Source organism: Corythoichthys intestinalis, chromosome 2 (assembly GCF_030265065.1).
Source record: "Corythoichthys intestinalis isolate RoL2023-P3 chromosome 2, ASM3026506v1, whole genome shotgun sequence".
Taxonomy (NCBI): domain Eukaryota; kingdom Metazoa; phylum Chordata; class Actinopteri; order Syngnathiformes; family Syngnathidae; genus Corythoichthys; species Corythoichthys intestinalis.
Window position 1 is genome coordinate 14,077,043 of NC_080396.1, and position 22,671 is coordinate 14,099,713.

Genomic DNA, 22,671 nt, shown 5'->3' on the forward strand with positions numbered 1-22,671 from the left:
AAGCTTTCAGAACAATTGCTTCTCAAAAAAATCTGATCTATTGCAGCAGCTTGAGGCAAGGAAACACTGCATCATTGAGGTCGTACCTGGGTAAGGTGTGCGTCCATAACTAATGATCTCAGTAAGCAAAATACCAAAAGACCAGACGTCTGACTTAATAGTGAAACTGCCGTAGTTGATGGCTTCAGGGGCTGTCCACTTGATGGGAAAGCGTGCTCCTAGAGAACCATTAATATATTATTCAAGTTTGTAATCTCCACATCTTCTCACACATCCAAACTACAACTCACGGTCAGGGTCAACAGATTTGTAAATACCGTATTGGCCCGAATATAAGACGGTGTTTTTTTGCATTGAAATAAGACTGAAAAAGTGGGGGTCGTCTTTTATTCGCGGTCTAGACATTATACCCATTCACGACGCTAGATATCTTGAAGCGATGTTCTGTCATGACAGATCTCAGCTACTCTCAGGTTTAACCAGTTTGCATTATTTTATTGCAATGTTTTTCCTTATTCAGATTTGTTTCGACTACAGTTACAGTTAGACTTCACTTTGATGGTTAATGCAGTTATTGCAATTTTGTTGTTTTATCACAATAGATCCGTTTATTTACATTTCAAAAACCAGAAGCCATCCATTTACGAATGTGATTGCACTTTAGTCTACATTAGGGCTGTCAAACGATTACATTTTTAATCGAGTTAATCACAGCTTAAAAATTAATTAATCGTAATTAGTCGCAATTCAAATATTTTTTCTGTAAATTATTGTTGGAATGGAAAGGTAAGACACAAGACGGATATCTACATTCAACATACTGTACATAAGTACTGTATTTGTTTATGATAACAATAAATCAACAAGATGGCATTAACATTCTGTTAAAGCGATCCATGGATAGAAAGACTTGTAGTTCTTAAAAGATAAATGTTAGATGTCATTTTAATGTGTTTGAGCGGGTCATGTGCGTTAATTGCGTCAAATATTTTAACGTCATTAATTCAAAAAAATTATTTACTGCCCGTTACCGCGATAATTTTGACAGCCCTAGTTTACATATTTAAATGTTCAGGTATTAAGATTTGAATGAGGCAAAATAACATGCTTTTTCTCTCAAATATATTGTTATAATCATTTGTTTCAGATGTACTGTAATTATTTTCTGTATAAAAATTAATTTGGTCTTCAAAAAGTCTTTTTTCAAACTTGAGTCTTGAAAAAGAGGGGGTCGTCTTATAATCAGGGCCATCTTATATTCGGGCCAATGGGTATTTCCCTTCTTTAAAACTTCTGTATTCCCAGCTGGGTTAAGACAAAATTAAATAAAACTAATATGTCGAACCTTCCCTTGCTGTGTATTCATTGTCTTCAATGATGCGGGCGAGGCCAAAGTCTGCAATTTTGCACACTAAAGCCTTATTGACGAGGATGTTGGCGGCCCGCAAGTCTCGGTGGATGTAGTTTCTCTCCTCAATGTAAGCCATGCCCTCTGCAATCTACAAATACAGAAGCCACTGTTAAAGAGTAAGAACATAACAGTGAGAAAAATACCAAAATGGAAAAAGGTTCATTCGTTCAATGCAGATATTTTTTTCTGTTTCAGTTGGAACTCATATTTTGGTTTACTACTGCAATGATATGATAATACTAGGGCTGTCAAACGATTAAAATGTTTATTCGAGTTAATCACAGCTTAAAAATTAATTAATCATAATTAATCGCAATTCAAACTATCTATAAAATATGCCATATTTTTCTGTAAATTACTGTTGGAATGGAAAGATAAGACACAAGACGGATATATACATTCAACATACTGTACATAAGTACTGTATTTGTTTATTATAACAATAAATCAACAAGATGGCATTAACATTATTAACATTATGTTAAAGCGATCCATGGATTGAAAGACTTGTAGTTCTTAAAAGATAAATGTTAGTACCGTATTTTTCGGACTATATGTCGCACCTGAGTATAAGTCGCACCAGCCATAAAATGCCCAATGAAGAGGAAAAAAAAACATATATAAGTCGCACCGGAGTATAAGTCGCGTCTTTGGGGGAAATTTACTTGATAAAATCCAGCACATAGAACAGATATTTCATCTTGAAAGGTACATTTAAAATAAAAATACAATATAGAACAACATGCTAAATAAGTGCACAGTCTGATAATGTTACATGATGCATGAACAACAAAATGCGAACATGGCCGGTATGTTAACGTAACATAGCTATTAAGAGTTATTCAGATAACTATAGCATAAAGAACATGCTAACAAGTTTACCAAACCACCAGTGTCACTCCAAAATACCAAAATAACATGTGAAATGATATAATAATGTGTTAATAATTTCACACATAAGTCGCTCCTGAGTATAAGTCGCACCCCCAGCCAAACTATTAAAAAAACTGCGACTTATAGTCTGAAAAATATGGTACAAGTTATAGAAATTTTATGATAAAACCCCTCTTAATGTTTTCGTTTTAATAAAATGTGTAACATTTTCAATCAAAAAATAAACTAGTAGCTTGCCATTGTTGATGTCAATAATTACACAATGCTCATGGTGCTGAAACCCATAAAACCAGTCGCACCCAAGCGCCAGCAGAGGGCGACAAAACACCAAAAAACACAAGTAACAAGTGGACATGACACTGTGCTGTCATTTTAATCTGTTTGAGCAGGGCATGTGTGTTTAATGCTTCAAATATTTTAACGTGATTAATTAAAAAAATTACGTTAACGCGATAATTTTGACAGCCCTAGATAATACACAAGTTGCTTACATAAGGTCCTGTATGTTGATTAGCAAACAAATTAAACAATTTCAAAAAGTGCATTAGGACTGCAGTCCGCTGAAAAGAAATTTATGCTATGACAATATGGTCATAGACAGGATTTGAGCTCCCCCAAATCAGTTTTTTTTTTTTTTTGTCCTTTTCAGTGAGAGCTTCAACGAGCTCTGAACTAGTTATTTTGCCATTTCAAATGATAACGTCCAGAAACAAGGTCTAAAACAGAATCAAGCATTTGGTAATTTGACCAGGCACCTGATGTAGCGGAATGCTCCAGCGAAAATATTGAATGAGGGGGAAAATGTCAATTCAGGTGTATGACACTTAAAACACAACTCAGGGTCAGGTCTATCAAGGCAAACACTCTTGACTGATGATAACAAGCACTGTTGGTATTAGGAGGAAATGACACATGAAAAGATTCATGTCTGATTAGGTGGGTTAAATTTACATTTGTGTACTTGTACTGCATGGTTCGACTAATCCAACACAACACTTATACAAATTGCAACTTTAAAGACCCTGTGAAGTGAATCCAAAAAATAGTTAACTTGTACTCACATTTATCTTTTAAGAATTACAAGTCTTTCTATCCGTGGATCCCTTTCACAGAAAGAATGTTAATGCCATCTTGTGGATTTATTGTTATAATAAACAAATATAGTACTTATGTACAGTATGTTGAATGTATATATCTGTCTTATCTTTCCATTCCAACAATAATTTACAGAAAAATATGGCATATATTAGAGATGGTTTGAATTGCGATTAATTACGATTGATTAATTTTTAAGCTGTGATTAACTCGATTAAAAGTTTTAATCGTTTGACAGCCCTAGTTTTTATTTTTTTGTCTCATGGCAATTTAAAAAAATATCATTCATTCAAATTTGCCATACTTTTAAATAAGACTTCTTTTTGTTGTGCCAAATGTACAGGTCATATTTATATTCACATCATCTTTTGAAGCTTTAAATGTGATGGAGGACTCTTACCTGAGCAGAGAAGTCAATGAGTTTCGGAAGTAGGATGTGACTGCCTTCATCACTCTTGAGGAAGTCTAATAAACTACCTGTATGCACAAGCAAATGCAAACATGTCAAGGGAAATGCATATAAACTGCGCTTTACATGTCTCCTGTAAGCCATAACTTTTCATCAGTGGTAATAAAGGGACATTTCTTGAGTTCTGATATTTTTTTCTTCTAATAAATTAATGACATTTTGTTAAGAGATGATTAACTTAATTTACATTTTGGGGAAATAACTTACATTCTAATGCCATTAAAAATCAAGTTTTACTTACCATTTGTTGTTTGGTTTGGTCCTTTGCAGGACATCGGAGTAAAGATTAGGAAATTCACATTATTTGTTTCTTTTTGCCAACCAGCCATTGTGTTGGGTATTTTTATTATTTTTTTGGGGTAGAGTGCTGTCTATCTGTCCACTCCTGATGCTCTTTTTCAAGGAAAGACTACTTAGATGGGGCAACAAACACAAAATTGTCTCAAAGATTCTCACCGTCTTGTCTGAGTAGACACACAAGCTCCCTGATGTGTATAATAAGGACACTCAAGATTCCTATTCTCCGTGTCTAGGCAGCTATACAGCACAGGTTTGAGAAAAAAAAAAAAGAAAATCTCACTCAGTTTCGCCGCTTGTTCTTCTATTTGCACATACTCCGACAGCCATTCAATCTTAAAAGAACAGCATTTCTTTTTTTTACTTTGGATTGATGAGTGTAATATCACTGCCCGCTCATTTCGTTATGATAAGGGGTTAGCATTTGATTAAGGTGACCATATTTTGATTTCCAAAAAAGAGGACACTCAGCCCGGCCTTAAGATACTTGAATTTTACTTCGAAGTTCACTCAAAGATGCCTATGTCACTTTAATATATTTAAAGTGTGCCACTTCATTCTGGATGGAAAAATGCAGTTTGAAGAAAAAAAAAAAAAAAAAAAAGACTTAAAAAAATATATAAATATATAATATATATGTTTAATATATAATGCAGACCCATAGAAATGTAGTCCAGTCAATACACATACACATAGTAGGCTATGTGCCAACTAAAATTTTTTATAAATTACTAACACAACAATTGTCTTTGAGAAATTGTTATTCCCATTCAATTGATATTCTCATTCAATGTTCTAGATTGCACACAAACGAAAACCGAAATAAACTGACAAACTATTCAGCTAGCATGTTTCCAAACGTAGCAGTTCAAAACTAAGTTTCCCATAATGCCTAGCGCGGCTTAGCTTACTGATAGCTAGCTGAGGCAAAAATCAAACTTTGCTATAAAGTTTACAATCATCGGCAGCGCAATGATGCGACAACAAACGGGATTTTACAGTCAAAGCTCCGACAGAAGTCAACAGTTGCCATTATGTAAGTATTTATCGTAAAAAAAACTTCAGGCGTTGTGGCTAAATCGTCAACCCAGTAGATAGCGGTAATGCCTCATGATAGGGGTAAACTGCCAACAAAAACAAGAGGAACAACTCCTTCCCTCCCTACTACTAGGAGCCATGGCATCGCAGGCAGGCGCTGCCACCCAGCGGCCGGAGGGATTCTCTTCAAATTGGTCCCGTGAAAAACCATAAAAACCGGACATTTTTATGAATTTATAAAACTCGCCCGGACGACGAGGATACTACCGTACGTGAAAGTAGGACTTGTCCGGGCAAAAGAGGACGTTTGGTCACCCTACATTTGATTCTCTTAACTCTGCTTCTCTGTTATTAGCTAGCTAACCTGCACTGCGCGTTTGGGCAGGGCACATTGGGCAACTCTGTCAGTGCTATGATTGGCTGCGTAGCATAAGTGACGTGAACTGTATCATATTATTGGCTACACACCTGTTGTTTATTGCATTACATTGCAAAATGGTACAGAAAACAATTTTGTTGGTCCAATTAACTGGAGGATATCAGTTCTAATACTAATCATTAATTAATACTGTAACGCTGGCAAAAATTGGCAGCGAAATGTTGCTTCAGTTAATCAGCACAGGAGTCTAGCTGACTTTTCACTCTCTATTTTTATCCACGCCCACCCAGGTCATGCACCGCACAACCGCACAGGCATTTGCTAAGGCCCACAGCCCGTCAAAAGGATGGACGCAGGAAAAGTGGCAAAAGGTGGATTTTTCAGATCTTCCACTGAATTACACCACAGTCGCCGCAAATATTGCAGGAGACCTACTGGAGCCTGCATGGATCCGAGATTCACTCAGAAAACAGTGACATTTGGTTGTGGCAAAATCATGGTCTGGGGTTACATCCAGTATGGGCTGTGTGAGAGATCTGCAGGGTGGAAGGCAACATAAATAGTCTGGAATATCAACAAATCTTAGCTGCCTCTTACATTCCTAACCATAAAAAGGGACAAATTCTGCAGCAGGATGGTGCTCCATCGCATACTTCAATCTCTACCTCAAAGTTTCTGAAGGCAAAGAAGATCAAGATCCTCCAGGACTGGCCAGCCCAGTCACCAGACATGAACATCATTGAGCATGTCTAAGGTAGGATGAAAGAGGAAGCATGGAAGATGAAACCCAAGAATGTTGATGAACTCTGGGAAGCATGCAAGACTGCTTTCTTTGATATTCCTGATGACTTCATCAATAAATTGTATAAATCCTTGCCAAAGCATTATGGAAGTCATCCAAATATTAAATTTGGATCTCACAGCACCACTACTTAATTCGCTTATGTTATGTAACATATTTTTTTATTTGCTTTCTTTGGTGTTCCTGATGACTTCATCAATAAATTGTATGAATCCTTGCCGAACCGCATGGATGCAGTCCTTCAGGCCCATGGAAGTCATACAAAATATTAAATTTGGATCTCACAGCACCACTACTTAATTCGCTTATGTTGTGTAACATATTTTTGTATTTGAAGGACATTTTTTGTTCAATTTTCACACTACTTTCTGTAGGCGACAAAACCTTTGTCTTGCCAAAATTTGACCTTTATGATAAATGATAAATCCTTTATCTGTGAAACAAATATATTTTTGTACATTCAACATCATTTGGGGGGGGGGGGGTCTTAGCTTTCATATGAGCTATTTCTGAAACCAATTGAATAATTAAAAGTCAGCTTATTAGCAATTGTTTCTACAAAATGGATAAGCGACAAGACTTTTGTCAGGGACTGTATATACAATTATAGAGCAGTAACCTACCACTTGCGTTGCCGTATCGAACGTACCAACTGGAGCGTCGCGTTGCGGTATCGAACGCACCAATAGGAGTGTCGCGCTGACACATCACTGCTGCGCCAACAGTAGTCCTAGTGACACTACAATACGGTTATGTTGAATTTTATTTTGTGCGCTGCATAGATTTTCTTGTGCGGTCAGTATGTGCAAGCAGTGCGCGATTGTGCATGCGCGCAGCTTAGAGGGAACATTGGTTGTATCTCATTGAATGGAGAAAAACACCTGTAACCTTTTTATGACCTTTCTTATGACCTTTTTGTGACCCGAATTGTGTTCCACATACATAACTGCACAGATATTTGAACAATAATGTGTTCCACATATATAACTGCACAGATATTTGAACAATAACTGCCTTTGAGAGTGCCTTCAAAAGTAACTAACTGTGTATTGCTGTTTTTATGTGCACACATTCTTTTGGACTGACTGTACAACTTCTTATCAGGTTATGCCCGCCACTTTGGCGCGGTTTAGCTCATTGCTATGGTAACCAAGATATTTGATGCTGCTAAAAAGTACAACTAGTGAACCAATCATATTTGGACACGAGACTCATCTCCTTAAGAGGTTGAGCAAAACATGTTAAAATTACCATGTTTGGGCAGGCAGTGTGTCTCCTGAGAGCAGGGGTTGGCCCCCTCTGTTCTCACGTGACATGTGCCAATAAAGACCGGACATTTCCGGGCCATGGTAGAGTCTGCCATGGATTTTAACGTGTGATCGCTTGGCGGTGTTCCTTGAAGGCTCAAACCAGGAGCGTTTGGCTCTCTGCTCATTGTCGACAGGTAGGAGCTTGATTCATTATCAGGGAACTCGTTGTACTTTAACTGTGGCGTGGGGGTATTTTAGCTTCGACAACTGATATATCTAGCGCCATTGTTTCTTGTGCTTGTGTGTTTTAACTGCATCGTGGGGGTTTTTAGACGTTATCAGTGACAATCTAGACCAGGGGTGGGCAAACCGGTCCTCGAGGGCCGCAGTGGGTCCTGGTCTTTGTTCCAACTGATTCAGCACACACAGTATAACCAATGAGGTTTCAGTGGAAACAAGGAGCACCTAAATGCAATCAACTGATTGCACTTGTAAGAAACCAGATTGGTGAAAGGCTGTCCTCATGATGGGTATGAACAAAAACCCGCACCCACTGCGGCCCTTTGTGGAAATAATTGCCCACCCCTGATCTAGACCTAGCGCTTTGGTTATTCTGTGTTATATTTGTTTTTGCTTGCCTTTATGGGATTGTAATCAATAAACTTCATTTATTTGCAATTTCTAATCAATAAACATTGTCTATTAAGCAAAAGTGTGCCTGTTGCTGACTCACTGCGAACCTTGACTTTTCGTAAAACACTCATTCGTTCCATATGTGATATTTACTTTTCCACAGCAGGGTGGAATGCAGCAAAAATGTTATTCTAGTTGATTATTCAGAATATGCTATGAGGTAGTCATATGCAATGCAACCTTGCATTTCCAAGGTATTTCAATACTAAAGTTCTCAGTTTTTAACTTCCCAAGTTAAAAATGTATTTTCGTTCAAGAGATGTAGCGACATACCTTTTTCCATTAATTCGGTGATAATATAAATGGGCTCCTCCTTGGTGACCACAGCATTGAGTCGGACCAGTTTGTCGTGTTGCAAAGTCTTCATCAGGTTGGCTTCAGCCATGAAGGCTTCAACCGACATGCTTCCTGGTTTCATGGTCTTCACTGCTACCTTGGTATGTTTGTTGTATGTAGCTAAAAAAATATTTAAATTCGAGACAATGAAATGCTAACCTCCTACAGGCACTATTTAGCGGAGTGGAGGTGCTTGGCTGTGTCGTACCCATCCAAACTTCTCCAAACTGGCCAGCACCAAGTCTCTTCTCCAGTTTAAGTGACGACCTTGGGATTTCCCAGGCATCTTTCTCCCAGGGCTTCTCTGGTTTAGGACTCAGGCAAGGGTTGGTGAGAGTTTGGCAAAGGCCATCCCCCTGCTCTAGAGGTAATAAGGAATAGCTAAAGTTATCAAGAGAGTATTATTCATAGGCTTATTATGCCTTATGAAAAAATTATGTTATCGTCCTGAATACATTAAAGCAGCCATGAATTTGTTGTCAGTGTGCACTGGGAGTAGTTTCCGAAACCTAGCCAAACCTACTCTTGTAATGCTTGACCATGTCCTGCAGGGTGCTGAATGTGATCCGAGGAGAAATATAGAATCCTCCATTGTCCAGCATACGGATCTTGTAATGTTTAACAGTGTCACCAGATGGGCCATCACTGTCCCTGACGGATAGAGAGAAACTTCCTGTTGTCAAAAAAAGAGAAATGATGAACAATTAATCAAATTCAATACAAATAATTATGGATTGTGCATTGTGTTTAGTTATGTCAGCTGCCGGCTGAGTTATAGGACTAACTCATACACATTTTATATTTGTTTTTTTAGATTTCATACTTTACACTTGCAAGTCACATTTCAGATTTTAACTTATCTTATCCTGCACTGTAAAGGGAGATGCTCCACATTTGCATTATACAACTGTATAATGACAATAAAGAGCTATTCTATTCTATAATAAGTTGTGATTGTATATAGAATTTATTAATAATGTATTAATAAATTATAATTGATTCTGCATGTTTTCCTCACGTATTAAGTTTCTGATGTGAAAATTGAGTGATTTATTAGCTGTTGAAAACTTGCAGTACATAAAGAAAAATTAAAGTTGCTATTTTGGGCAAAAACTCTGCATTTGGTGATTTTTGTGCATCTAGTGTAAAATCTGAGAATTTTAAAGCCATTTTAAGTTTTGTTATACTTATATAAAAAATAATGAATCGGGATTTTATAAGGGAATGACTTTGAATTTTTACATGCCGCTGCTCATTGAGACTCATATATGGCTAAGGTAGGTGCCTGTTTTGGTTTTAGTTCAGTAGCAGCTTTGGTTTTGAAAATATTTGAATTTGAAGTTTTTTACAAATAAGCCCCCTACAGATCAGCCCTGCGCCCTGTGTCATGTCAATATATTATGTCTATGACCATTTACTGTATATAAATGTTCCGGAAAGTGAATATTTGGTTAACACAGTAGACAACAGATTTTTGTGTACCTAGAGGCTGGGACTTTATTAAATTGTGAAAAAAATGACTGTTTCTCACCAACAAACTGTAGGCAAATATGCCAGAGCCAGGGAGGTATCAATTAAATTGTTCCCCGTAACATGTTTATCTTTGGTGAAATTGCATGTTCTATAAAGTTCGAAATATACAGTAGCAATACGTGACTCACCCTTGTTGGTCTCACTGTCTCGGATCATAAACGATCCAACTTTGTTCCCTGGGGCCAGCAGCTGCCTCTCGGCATCTCTCCTGCTCACACCCTTGAAAAACCACCTCAACAACAGGAAACACACATAAGAGTTGAAACCACATCTCACTATAGTCCAAAACAAGGCTCTCAAGCTGTGTGCCATGCTTCTAATATACTTTACCGCCAAGTTTAATTACATTAACCAAATTACAACCCGCATTCATGAAAAATGAAGCTTACACAAACACGGACATGCACACATTTTATGCTGTCAGGTTTAGAATTATTTACACATAGGTTTTAGGTTTTGTTCATCCAAAAATATTTTTCGTTATTTATGAAGTTTTTAATTGATAGGAAACACAAAACTGGTTTCATGGCAAGAAAAGACACTTTTCCCCCCAACTGTACAGCAGGTGTAGCATTGCACAAGTTTTTGTGATGTATGGGTCTACTTACTCCTCTGCTTCGAGCGTATCCTTAGCAACATAATTGCTCGGGATGAAGCCTTCTTGACCTGAACTAATTGACATTGCTCGCCACCATTCTCCTGATCTATAGAGAGTGACAAGTATATTATATTGCTGTGATATAAATACATATATATATATTTTGTAACTGAATCCAACATGAAAGCTGAGCTATATAATGGGAACTCTGTACTTACTCCTCCAAAATTTTAAGTTTGTCTCCCTTCTTGAAGCCAAGGTCGCCATCATGAATTGCATCATAATCATACAATGCTATAGCAATGTTGTCTCCTGTTCGAACATGGAAGAAGAATAGAATTTCATGTTTGAATTAGAAAATGAATGTACCAATGGACGAATGTCCAACTTTATATTTGTTTCTTGACAATGTCCATGGCGGAAAACACAGACAAGACTGAAATAGCAGTTTCTGCTCTTGCACCCGTCTTTAAAACAAACTGCTATATTTCAAGCGAAAAGAACTGTTGTGTTTGATAGAACAATATATCTATATGCTGCCATAGCAGATTCATGGCACATTTAGCCCCCAAACTATTTTGAATTTGTCCATTTTACCCTGGAGACCCCCGTTTACAGACATTGCGCAACCGCTTTTGTTTCAACCTAGCCATAAAAAGAAGCTCAGTAATTATCCTTATTATTCGAAATGTCTGTCATTTTTAGCTTTGAATCATTAATTGATGTCTTATATTTAGTTTTTTTTTTTGGGGGGTGGGGGGGACAAAACAAAAATATTATTCACTCGCATATTTTAAACTTTTAAACAAATTACGTCACAATGAAAAAAATGGTGTCTGTAAAAAGGTTACGGATATCTACCTCGTAACTATCACTTAATTGTATTTTTTTGTTACGTCATATTTTCCCTAATATTTTAGATGACAAATAATCGATCCAAACAAAGAAAAATTGAAAAAAAATGTTTAAAGGGTAAATATAAGAAAAATAATATCTCGACCACTCCTCGATGTCTGCGATTTCTGCATTAAGACCCTTGTTATATGACCATGTTTCACCGATAAAATCCCCCCAAAATCTGGCTGTGGCCATTCACAGCTGTGTCTTGACACTCGGTGATACATGCTATATGAAGTCCATGTAGCATGTATCACCGATTGAAACAAGGTAAGTACTAGTGGTGTCAACAATAATCGATGCGGCGATGCATCCCGATGCGGGGCATGGACGATTCGATTCGATGCGGGCAACAAGCCGAATCGATTCGGCGCATTTTAAAATATATAAGTATGTTCAAAAATCTTCCCTGCGCAATTCCGGTGATGCAATGGATTTGGTTTCCCCATTTGCATTATTTTTCTCATGGTTCATTTTTTTTTACGCACGCATAACTCTGGTCAAGTTTCCCACCAACCTCGTAGAAGCCAAAATGTCTCCAGATGTCTGCTTTAGTCTGTCTTAGGTGCATCAATAATCTTTCTCGCTCCCTCTTTCTCCGCTTCAGCCATTGTTATGTAATGTCCTATCTCTTAGAGGTTAGATCTTGTGCCCAAACCCCATTAATATTTTGGGCCCGACCCGACCCGGTTGGGCCCAAAATGTTAAGCATTCACGTTCGGGTCAGGTCAGATCGGGCCGCCGCGCTGGACTAATAAATTATTTAAAAAAATAAATAAATCCGATCTCTCACACACATGCGGTGTCAATGATCGCGAGCCATTATTATTAAGTAATGTAGTACACCATAACAAATGTTCACATTTTTAAACTGTATCTGTCTAGCTTAGCAGCAGCATGGCATTGCACTGTCAGTGAACAAGGAAATTGTGTACCATCTACAAATTAAATCTTTATCGAAATGGCCCTAAACACAGTAAAACCCTGATTTTCAAAATGCTTAGGGATTTCTTGCAAAATAAATTGAGTTTGGCTGACTTTCTAGTTTCTACATGAATGAAACAGTGACCTGTGTTGCTATCCGGCCAGTTCTAGGGTTACTGTATGAGTCAGCCTGTGGGCGGGTACTTAATGACAAAGTGTGGTGTGACACTACATTTAAAATGTACTATTTTGCAGAGTGGTTTGATTTGCAAAAGCGATTGCAATCAAATCACATACTGTAGATGACAATCTTCAACCAGGTCACACACACATTTTGATCTCTGGTATGCATTAAATTAAATGGATGGAACGACATCAAAGCCTTACTTTTACTCCATACAATGTCTATCTGGATACCAACAAGATAACAACAGGAAACTGTCTACATAAGATTAACAGAAAAGGGAAGTTGCAGAAAGTAGGTAAACAGTAAAAATAAATAAAATTCCGCTGTCATCACGCATATCCCTTTTACCAATTTAAGCAAGAGTTTTTTTTCTGTTGTTATATTTTATTACAATATTTCATTGACCATACCTAAGTACTGAACTTGTTTGCACATTGTAACAGTAATAATATGGCCGCTGAATTTCCCGTGACACATCCATCATACCAATAAGACTGAATGTTTTACTAAGAGTATTAACTCATTTATACTAGTTAGACTTGAAAGAATGTTCAAGTCCATCCATTTTATTACTTCCTGTCCTTTACAGGTATGAAGCCAATTTGCCCAAAGTCAAAATGTTATTTACCGCTTGAATTAATAAATGACTTACCGTTGTCTTCGGGCTATAAGGCCCCCCCCCATGACTTTAAGCCGCACCCACTAAATTTGACACGAAAAAGACATTTTTTCATAGATTAGCCGCACGGGACTATAAGCCGCAGCTGACCTCACTGTATTATGAGATATTTACACCAAAAGATATTAACCGGTAACACTTTATTTGACAGCGGTGTCATGAGACTGTCGTTAGACCCACATAATGGCGTACCGCAAGCAACACGTCACTTCCGCTCATTTATATTCATGACGTTAGCTACTGTTGTTAAGGGAGGACACGCTGCCGTTTGTCCCGAATAGGAAATGAATGGAAATCGTGTACGAAGGAGATGTTTGTAAAGCTAAACCTACCAATTCTCTCTGAAAATGATTTCCCTGGTGCCAAATTTACTTGCAAAGATGTGGAAGTACATAAAAATGTTCAGTTAAAGAGATGGCTTGAGTGTCGAGGGCTGAAAAAGATGAAAAAAACGAGCCGACCTTAGCATAGCCTTAGCTTTTTTATCGTCAACTTTTCCTTACGCGACTGACAATGACATTCTCCTGTTTCAACAAGCTATCCTTTACCACCAGCCCTGTTTTTCCTATATATTATATCCTCTGGTTGTTCTATGTCTCTGACCGTTCTTGGGGGTAATTTATATTTTGTGTAGTGATCGCAAATGCTACTCAGTGACAGCCAGAACACTTTTAATGTCTTTCATTGATAACAAATCTTAATTCTATAATTTATTTACATTTCCCCCTTACTAAAGGTGTTGTTGTTGTTTTTTATTTTTACAACAGAAACGGTAACAGTGGCAGTCAGATACCATTTTAATTCTTTTCAAGTCATTCACTGTCAGACAGAAGCAGTACGGCACAACGTCACGCTAAAAATAAGTTAAAATATCAAAATGGCTTACCTCTTTGTCCTCTGAAAGACTATGCCAACCCAACAAAATGTTACTGCATATGAAATGTGAATGGATTCACCAAGCTGGTGTTAAAAGTCCGCGCAAGTTGATTCATTCTTCACATTTTTTTCCGCCCGAGTTTTTGGTTTCGGGAAACGTAAGAAGAAAACATCCTTCATATCCTTCATATGTCATAATGTCTAGTATCGTTTCTACAAGTTCCAAAAATGCAATGTGTGATCGGCATGTTCATTTTTGAAAAATTACCAGAGAGAAGTAGCAGAAATAACATTGCTTCTATGCGAGGGCGGGTCTGTAATGTCCCACTTCTGCTTTCCTTCTGCTTTACGATGCGACGTCATGGTCTAAAAATAGCATGCGTGCGGTACGCCATTATGGCATGACACTGTCATGAGAATTAATGAATCCTTATGACAGATTTCATTAAGTGTCATTTGGCAAATTATCTCACTATTGAATGGATGTAAAAGATACGGACTGGACATAAATGCGGTTAGTGACTAAATTTGCCAGATGACACTTAATTACATCTGTCACAAGCATTCATTAATGCCCATGACAGTGTCATGTCATAATCATGACGGTCTTATGACACCTTTGTCAAATAAAGTGTTACTTTTTAACTCAAATAAATCAAGAAAAAAGCCACACTGGACTATAAGCAGCAGGATTCAAAATGAGGGAAAAAAACTAGAGCGGTTTATAGTCCAAAAAGTACGATACTATGGTGGTAATTTTTTTAAATATAATTTATTTCTATGATTTTATATGCAAGTACAGCACATTGATATTTAAGAGTTACATTTGAATCTAATTAAATCAAAGGTGATCACCATTCCACAAAAAATTGCGTTCAACATTAGCGGTTCCACTGTATGTGGGCACTTGTTACTGTCTTTTTTGTTGAAAAGTTTCAGTGCTGAGGTCTGTCAGGTAATGATATAAGATGTAATCAAGTGGCTCAAAATACACTCCTTCCTTTGTTCAACTTTGTTTTATATGTGTGCTGCCCTATTATGTTGGGCTATGTTGCATTAGTGGTAGCCCTTGCTATTCCGATGAGATACATTGCAAGAGATGCAAATGGCGGAAAACACTCAGGTGACTTGAAGTTCCGCTCTGAGAACCCCAATATGGCCAACTTTCAAAATTGTCCGATATGCATGCGTGATACATCATTGGAAAGCTTAAAATCTCAATTTTCTGGAGGAAGAAAAATTTTGAACAGGAGGGCATTAAAAAACAAAAAACAAAAAAAAACAAAACAGTTTTTTAAACAGCAAAACCCTATCTGGAGGTGAGAGCACGCAAGAGCAGAATTACAGACGCCATGACTTTAACGAGATATTATCGCCTATTTACCGTAATTTCCCGAATATAAGGCACACCCGTGTATAATGCGCACCCCAAATTTACTTGTAAAATCTAGAGAAAATTATTGTAGGTACCCGCTTATAATGCGCACCCTAATTTTAGCACCAATAAATACATAGAAGAATACATGAAAACAAAGCTCGTGTACAGATACAGAAATGTCATTTTACTAACCGGTGAAACACAGCACAAGCATAGCACATTGGAAGTTCAAAACATTAGCATAAACTGACAATATTTACGGTAATAATATGATCTGACAACTTCTCCAACTTACCAGAATCCAGGAGAAAACAAAACAGATGTGACTTTTCTTTTAAAGGCTGCTGTATAATTTGCTCGTTTCATCATGATGAATAAATGTTTCTTCCATGGATTGATACGGTAAAATGAAAGTGAGAATGTAAGTCGGAAATCCGTGAGAGCTCATCGCTGTCAACACGACAGTAACAATAGGAACTATTGTTATTTGGGTTTGAGTTTCCCGAGGGACAGATATAGTTGACGGACACAAGAAGTGTGTGCTTACGTTTGTTATGGTCCGAGTTGCGGAGCTGCAATAAACGTTGACTAGAATGAGTTCAAGAAACTAAATTCTGTGCTTTACGAAGAGTGAAAAAAGCAGAATTTAACACATACGAAATGATTCGGCCGATTAGAGTTAAGTATTACCGAAACAAAATGGTGACGTCACGTACCGTAATGGTTGGCAACAGGTCGCCGCATACGTTTCTTCAACACAACGTGGCCGTGTCAATTAAAAAGAAAATGGTTCATATATATATATATATATATATATATATATATATATATATATATATATATATATATATATATATATATATGTATATATGTAATATATATATATTTCTGTCTCCATCCATGTACCCATTTATAATGCGCATCATGATTTTACAAGTTGATTTTGGGGAAAAAAAGTGTGCGTTATATTCGGGAAATTACGGTACGTTGTTTCGATCCAAAAACTCCATTTAGCATGTATCACTGAGTGTCAAGACACTGCTGTGAATGGCCACAGCTGGATTTTTTGGGGATTTTATAGGTGAAACATGGTCATATAACATTGGTCGCGATGCAGAAATCGCAGACATCAAGGAGTGGTTGAGATTTTGTTTTTCATATATTTACCATTTAAAATGTTTTTTTTTCAATTTTTATTTGTTTGGATCGATTATTTATCATCTAACATATCGGCGAAAATGCGACAGTAACAAAAAAATACAATTAAGCGATAGTTATGAGGTAGATATCCATGACTTTTTTACAGACGCCATTTTTTTCATCGTGACATAAGTTGTTTGAAAGTTTAAAATATGTGAGTGAATAATATTTTAAAGTTGTTGTTTTTTTTTCTAAAAAAACAAAATATGAGACATCATTTACTGATTCTAAGCTAAAAACGACGGACATTTTGAATCAAATATAATTAATTACCTTCGTTTTATGGCTGGGTTGAAACATTGCGCGACGTCTGTAAACGGGGGTTTTCAGGGCAAAACGGACAAATTAAAAACAGTTCGGGGACTTCATGCGCCATGAATCTGCTATGGCAGCATATAGACATATTGTTTGATCAAACACAACAGTTGCTTTGGTTTAAAATACAGCAGTTTCTTTTAAAGAGGAGTGCAGGGGCAGAAACTGTTTTTTCAGTCTTGTCTGTGTTTTTTGCCATATACAAGTAACAGAGCATAACAATAAAGCAGTAGAAGTTTGAAAAGAAAAATTGGGACGAACCATCTGTCATGTTTGCAATAGATGGGACCTTGTGCTGTGGACAAAAATGAGAGAAGAGACTATTATAAGGGTGTATATCAGCATTATGCTACTGACATTGCTTCATGTAAACAAACACTTTGCAAGTACAAGGAGTTATTTTTTACTTTGCAATTAACTTAAATTATTAGGGTCTTTCTAGCAGTTTTTTTCCACTAGCCAAGTATAGAAAAAGCAACCAGGAAGTAAAAGTAGCTGTGTGTGCTATCATGCTGCATTTATAGGTTGACTTATGTTAGACGTTGCTTAATAGTGAGGTTTTAATCACGCATCTCCAGCCTTCTTGACGCTCTGCTTCTGCTTTCGTCACTTCTTCTTTCTTCACTTTGGGTGAACGACAGGAAGCGAAGGCCAGAGGAACTACACTTGATAGATAGCAGCCGTGCACTGCTACCCATGATGACACACATCAAAGTCTGTCCATTTTTAAATTCCTAACACATGATCACTTTCAAGATACAGTTAGCTGTCCTTAAAATTGCAAGACCACAAACAATTTGTATGGACTAACTTTTTGTCAAATGTCATGTTTTTGTAAAAGCAGCATAAAAGTATGGACATTTCCTTCATTTCTTGTATTTTTCAAATACATTTGACATGTACTTTACTAAAGATACATACAGTGGGGCAAATAAGTATTTAGTCAACCACTAATTGTGCAAGTTCTCCTACTTGAAAAGATTAGAGAGGCCTGTAATTGTCAACATGGGTAAACCTCAACCATGAGAGACAGAATGTGGAAAAAACACCCAGAAAATCACATTGATTGATTTTTAAAGAATTTATTTGCAAATCATGGTGGAAAAAGTGTATTTGTTTATCTCAATACTTTGTCATGTACCCTTTGTTGGCAATAACAGAGGCCAAACGTTTTCTGTAACTCTTCAAAAGCTTTTCACACACTGTTTCTGGTATTTTGGCCCATTCCTCCATGCATATCTCCTCTAGAGCAGTGATGTTTTGGGGCTGTCGTTGGGCAACGCGGATTTTCAACTCCCTCCACAGATTTTCTATGGGGTTGAGATCTGGAGACTGGCTAGGCCACCCCAGGACCCTGAAACTCTTCTTATGAAGCCACTCCTTTGTTGCCCTGGCTGTGTGTTTGGGATCATTGTCATGCTGAAGGACCCAGCCACGTCTCATCTTCAATGCCCTTGCTGATGGAAGGAGATTTCCACTCAAAATCTCTCGATACATGGCCCCATTCATTCTTTCCTTTACACAGATCAGTCATCCTGATCCACTTGCAGAAAAACAGCCCCAAAGCATGATGTTTCCACCCCCATGCTTCACAGTGGGTATGGTGTTCTTCGGATGCAATTCAGTATTCTTTCTCCTCCAAACACGAGAACCTGTGTTTCTACTAAAAAGTTCTATTTTGGTTTCATCTGACCATAACACATTCTTCCAGTCGTCTTCTGGATCATCCAAATGCTCTCTAGCGAACCGCAGATGGGCCTGGACATGTACTTTCTTCAGCAGGGGGACACGTCTGGCAGTGCAGGATTTGAGTCCCTGGCGGCGCGTTGTGTTGCTGATGGTAGCCTTTGTTACTGTGGTCCCAGCTCTCTGTAGGTCATTCACTAGGTCCCCCCGTGTGGTTCTGGGATTTTTGCTCATCGTTCTTGTTATCATTTTGACGCCACGGGGTGAGATCTTGCATGGAGCCCCAGATCGAGGGAGACTATCAGTGGTCTTGTGTCTCTTCCATTTTCTAATAATTGCTCCCACAGTTGATTTCTTTACACCAACCGTTTTACCTATTGCCTGTTGGTCTTGGCCATAGTGGAGTTTGGAGTGTGACTGACTGAGTTTGTGGACAGGTGTCTTTTATACCGATAATAAGTTAAAACAGGTGCCATTAATACAGGTAACGACTGGAGCCTCGTTAGAAGAAGTTAGACCACTTTTAAAGCCAGAAATCTTGCTTGTTTGTAGCTGACCAAATACTTATGTTCTACTCTAATTTGAAAATAAATTCTTTAAAAATCAAACAATGTGATTTTCTGTTTTTTTTTCTTCTCCACATTCTGTCTCTCATGGTTGAGGTTTACCCAAGTTGACAATTACAGGCCTCGCTAATCTTTTCAAGTAGGAGAACTTGCACAATTGGTGGTTGACTAAATAGTTATTTGCCCCACTGTATAGTTTTTAAAGTGGACATTATGAAAAATGTACTTTTAAATAGCTTAGCCGAGTATATGAAAAGAATTCGGCAGCTCAAGGGCGTAGGTTTGGTCTTAATATTAGTAGGGACGATATAACAGCATAAACTGCATGTACACTTTTTGCTGGGGACGAGACATTAATAAGACCAAATATATTTGGTGAATGGGGGTCAGGGCTACATTTCTTACCAATATGAACCTAATTAATTGATAGGCTAAATGATTAATGCAAAATAAATCTGTATTGACTCTACTGATTTTCACACTGCAAATTTATAACGTCTTAGTCTGAAATATTTTTTAGACCAAGTCAAATAATTTTTTCTATCTTTTTTTGAGTGTTAAAGGCTAGTTAACAGATTAATGTGTCAGATTCTTCCACTTACTTTAATTAAATATTACTATTTGTTCGTATTGAGCCCATACATGTAAATCTTTCACCTAAATCAAGAAAAAAAAATCTTTCAAATAATGTTTTGAACAATATTGTTGAATTAACAACATCTCTGTTTTCTTTTAAGATTTTTAAGATTAAATATACAAACTTTTTGCTTAAAATGAGTGTTAAGCTTATTTTCAGCTAGCTGTTTTTCTTATTTCAAGAAATCTCAGTGAGTAAAATCGACTTGAAGCACTGTAGCAATAGCAAAATTAGTGAAGTGTTCCTCCACAACATTGATGTCTTTTTACATTACTTACAGTGGCTGCTGGCGGAAAAAAACTTCTAATATCCCTTGTCTTTAAAGGGGACGGGGCAGGCGGCTTGTATTTCTGTTGGGCTGTGAATAGGTGTGTGTGTGTGTGGGGGGGGGGGGGAGGGGGGGGTGTCAAGTCATCAGCCAATCAAACGTGTGTTTCAGGGCAAAAATGGACTGGCACATTCAGCAAGTGAAAAGGGGTCAGTGTAAGTCTGAAAATAATGAGAGTACTGTAATTCACTTAATAATGGTAGGATCAATTCTATCCTTACAACATATAGGAAGACAATGTAAATGTCCCATATAACTGAAGTCATAATATAATGCAAATAAGGTTGCTTAAAAGTTGGTGGGGATAATTTGAGCATCCTTTAAAGTTGGTAGTGTTATGTCCTTACCGTCCCTATGCAAACCTTCAAAGCTTAATGCCCACCTTATCATAACTACTGGTGCAACATTACCTTAATCTGGATCAATATATCGATTAGGTAAGCAACGATCCAATCAAAATTGATTGAAATGCAAAGCATTTAACCACATGGCCATTTTTAAAATATACCGTTTTGTTACAAGTGATGGTTTACATTCAAATGCCTGAATATAATTCAGGAACAAAATTGTCAAAAAATTTTTTATGGCTTTACGTGAAATACAACAGATTCTTTGTAAGTGTGGACATGCTACTTTATTCAATCAATTGTAAGAATCAATAAAATAGTATTAATTGCTGATAATCAAATAATCATAATTGCTGATTTAGACTCTGAATAACAACCCCTAATTTTCATTGTTATGTAAGTTGCACTCAGTATTGGCAGTAAGATGGGCGATATGATATGAGTAATAAGCACCTCTTCAAAACAGGTTGTGTTCAATGAGTCTAAGAAAATTGTATAAAAAATTCAAATAAGGAAGAAGGCATACAAATTTACAACACTGTATTTTTTTGTTTGGGGGGGGAGGGGTGGAGGGGGTTGACTGATCAAGCACGGTCCTTGATTGGATCGTTATATTGAGTTTAATAGGGACCAATAAGATCCATGTATATACCGTATTTTTCGGACAGTAAGTCACAGTTTTTTTCATAGTTTGGCTGGGGTTGCCATTTATACTCTGGAGCGACTTATGTGTGAAATTATTAATGTTATTTTGGTGTTTTGGAGTGACACTGATGGTTTGGTAAACTTGTTAGCATGTTAACATACCGGCCACGTTCGCATTTTGTTGTTCATGCAAGGGCGTAGGTTTACATAGGGACGGTAGGAACATAACACTACCAACTTTTCAGGATGTTTAAATTGTCCCCACAAACTTTTAAGCAACCTTATTTGCATTTTATAATGATTTCAGTTATATAGGTAATTATTTTTATTACATTCAGACTTATATTTACCCCTTTTTCACTTGATGATGTGCTCGTCCACCCCCCCCCCCCCCAACTCACGTTTGATTGGCTGATAACTTGACACCCCCCCCCCCCCCCCCACACACACACACACGCACTGACCCGACGAAAATACAACATGTCGCCAACATGCCACCTCATCTGCTCCCTTCAAAGAGGAGGGATATTAGAAGTTTATTTTTCCAGCCAGCAACAGCCACTGTAAGTAATGTAAAAAGATGTCAATGTGATGGAGGTGGGGAACACATCACTAATTTTGCTACAGACATTTTGCTACAACCTGCATCAGAGTTTGCATAACATTAAACTGTATGAATTTGCTAACCTGCAAAACCTGAGTAGGAAGCTGCTTAGAGAGAAGTGTCCTCCACTTCTGTATGCGTTTTCTGCTGTTAATATTAATTAAATTGTGAGAAATGTAGTGAACCGAGGTTTGCCCCCTTCTACCTAATTTTCATTTTTATTTTGTTTATGTGGTCTTAAAGCAACACTTGGTAGCCTTTCAGTTTTGGTCGATTTAAGCAACGCTGGTGGACAAAAGTGGTAGTTTTTTGAAGACTGCGTTTCCCATGAGGACCAGCGCATGAGTGCATAGTGTCTTCCTATGAGGAGCGTAACAGCAAATAATTGAGAAGCACTGGTATAACTCAATACAGATTTATTTTGCAATGATTGGTTAGCCTATCAATTAATTAGGTTCATATTCGTGAGAAATGTAGCCCTGACCCCCTTTAACCCAATCTGTTTGGTTTTAATATACCGTCCCCAGCAAAAAGTGTACATGCATGTTATGCTGTTATATCGTCTCCACCAATGTTGAGACCAAACCTACACCCTTGTTTTCATGCA

General features: G+C 37.4%; 1 protein-coding gene across 1 annotated transcript in view; it reads right to left on the reverse strand.

Moving 5' to 3' along the window:
• Positions 1 to 22,671, reverse strand: part of hck (HCK proto-oncogene, Src family tyrosine kinase) — a 42,364-nt gene that overhangs the window by 5,504 nt on the left and 14,189 nt on the right. Inside the window, exons 3-12 of the mRNA XM_057857565.1 lie at positions 17,513 to 17,546; positions 11,014 to 11,107; positions 10,806 to 10,901; positions 10,326 to 10,429; positions 9,188 to 9,337; positions 8,873 to 9,025; positions 8,602 to 8,784; positions 3,801 to 3,877; positions 1,346 to 1,499; positions 87 to 218 (exon numbers count right to left, since the gene is read on the reverse strand). Of these exons, the coding sequence (XP_057713548.1) occupies positions 87 to 218; positions 1,346 to 1,499; positions 3,801 to 3,877; positions 8,602 to 8,784; positions 8,873 to 9,025; positions 9,188 to 9,337; positions 10,326 to 10,429; positions 10,806 to 10,901; positions 11,014 to 11,107; positions 17,513 to 17,546 (1,177 nt within the window). The remainder of the gene's footprint in view (positions 1 to 86; positions 219 to 1,345; positions 1,500 to 3,800; positions 3,878 to 8,601; positions 8,785 to 8,872; positions 9,026 to 9,187; positions 9,338 to 10,325; positions 10,430 to 10,805; positions 10,902 to 11,013; positions 11,108 to 17,512; positions 17,547 to 22,671) is intronic.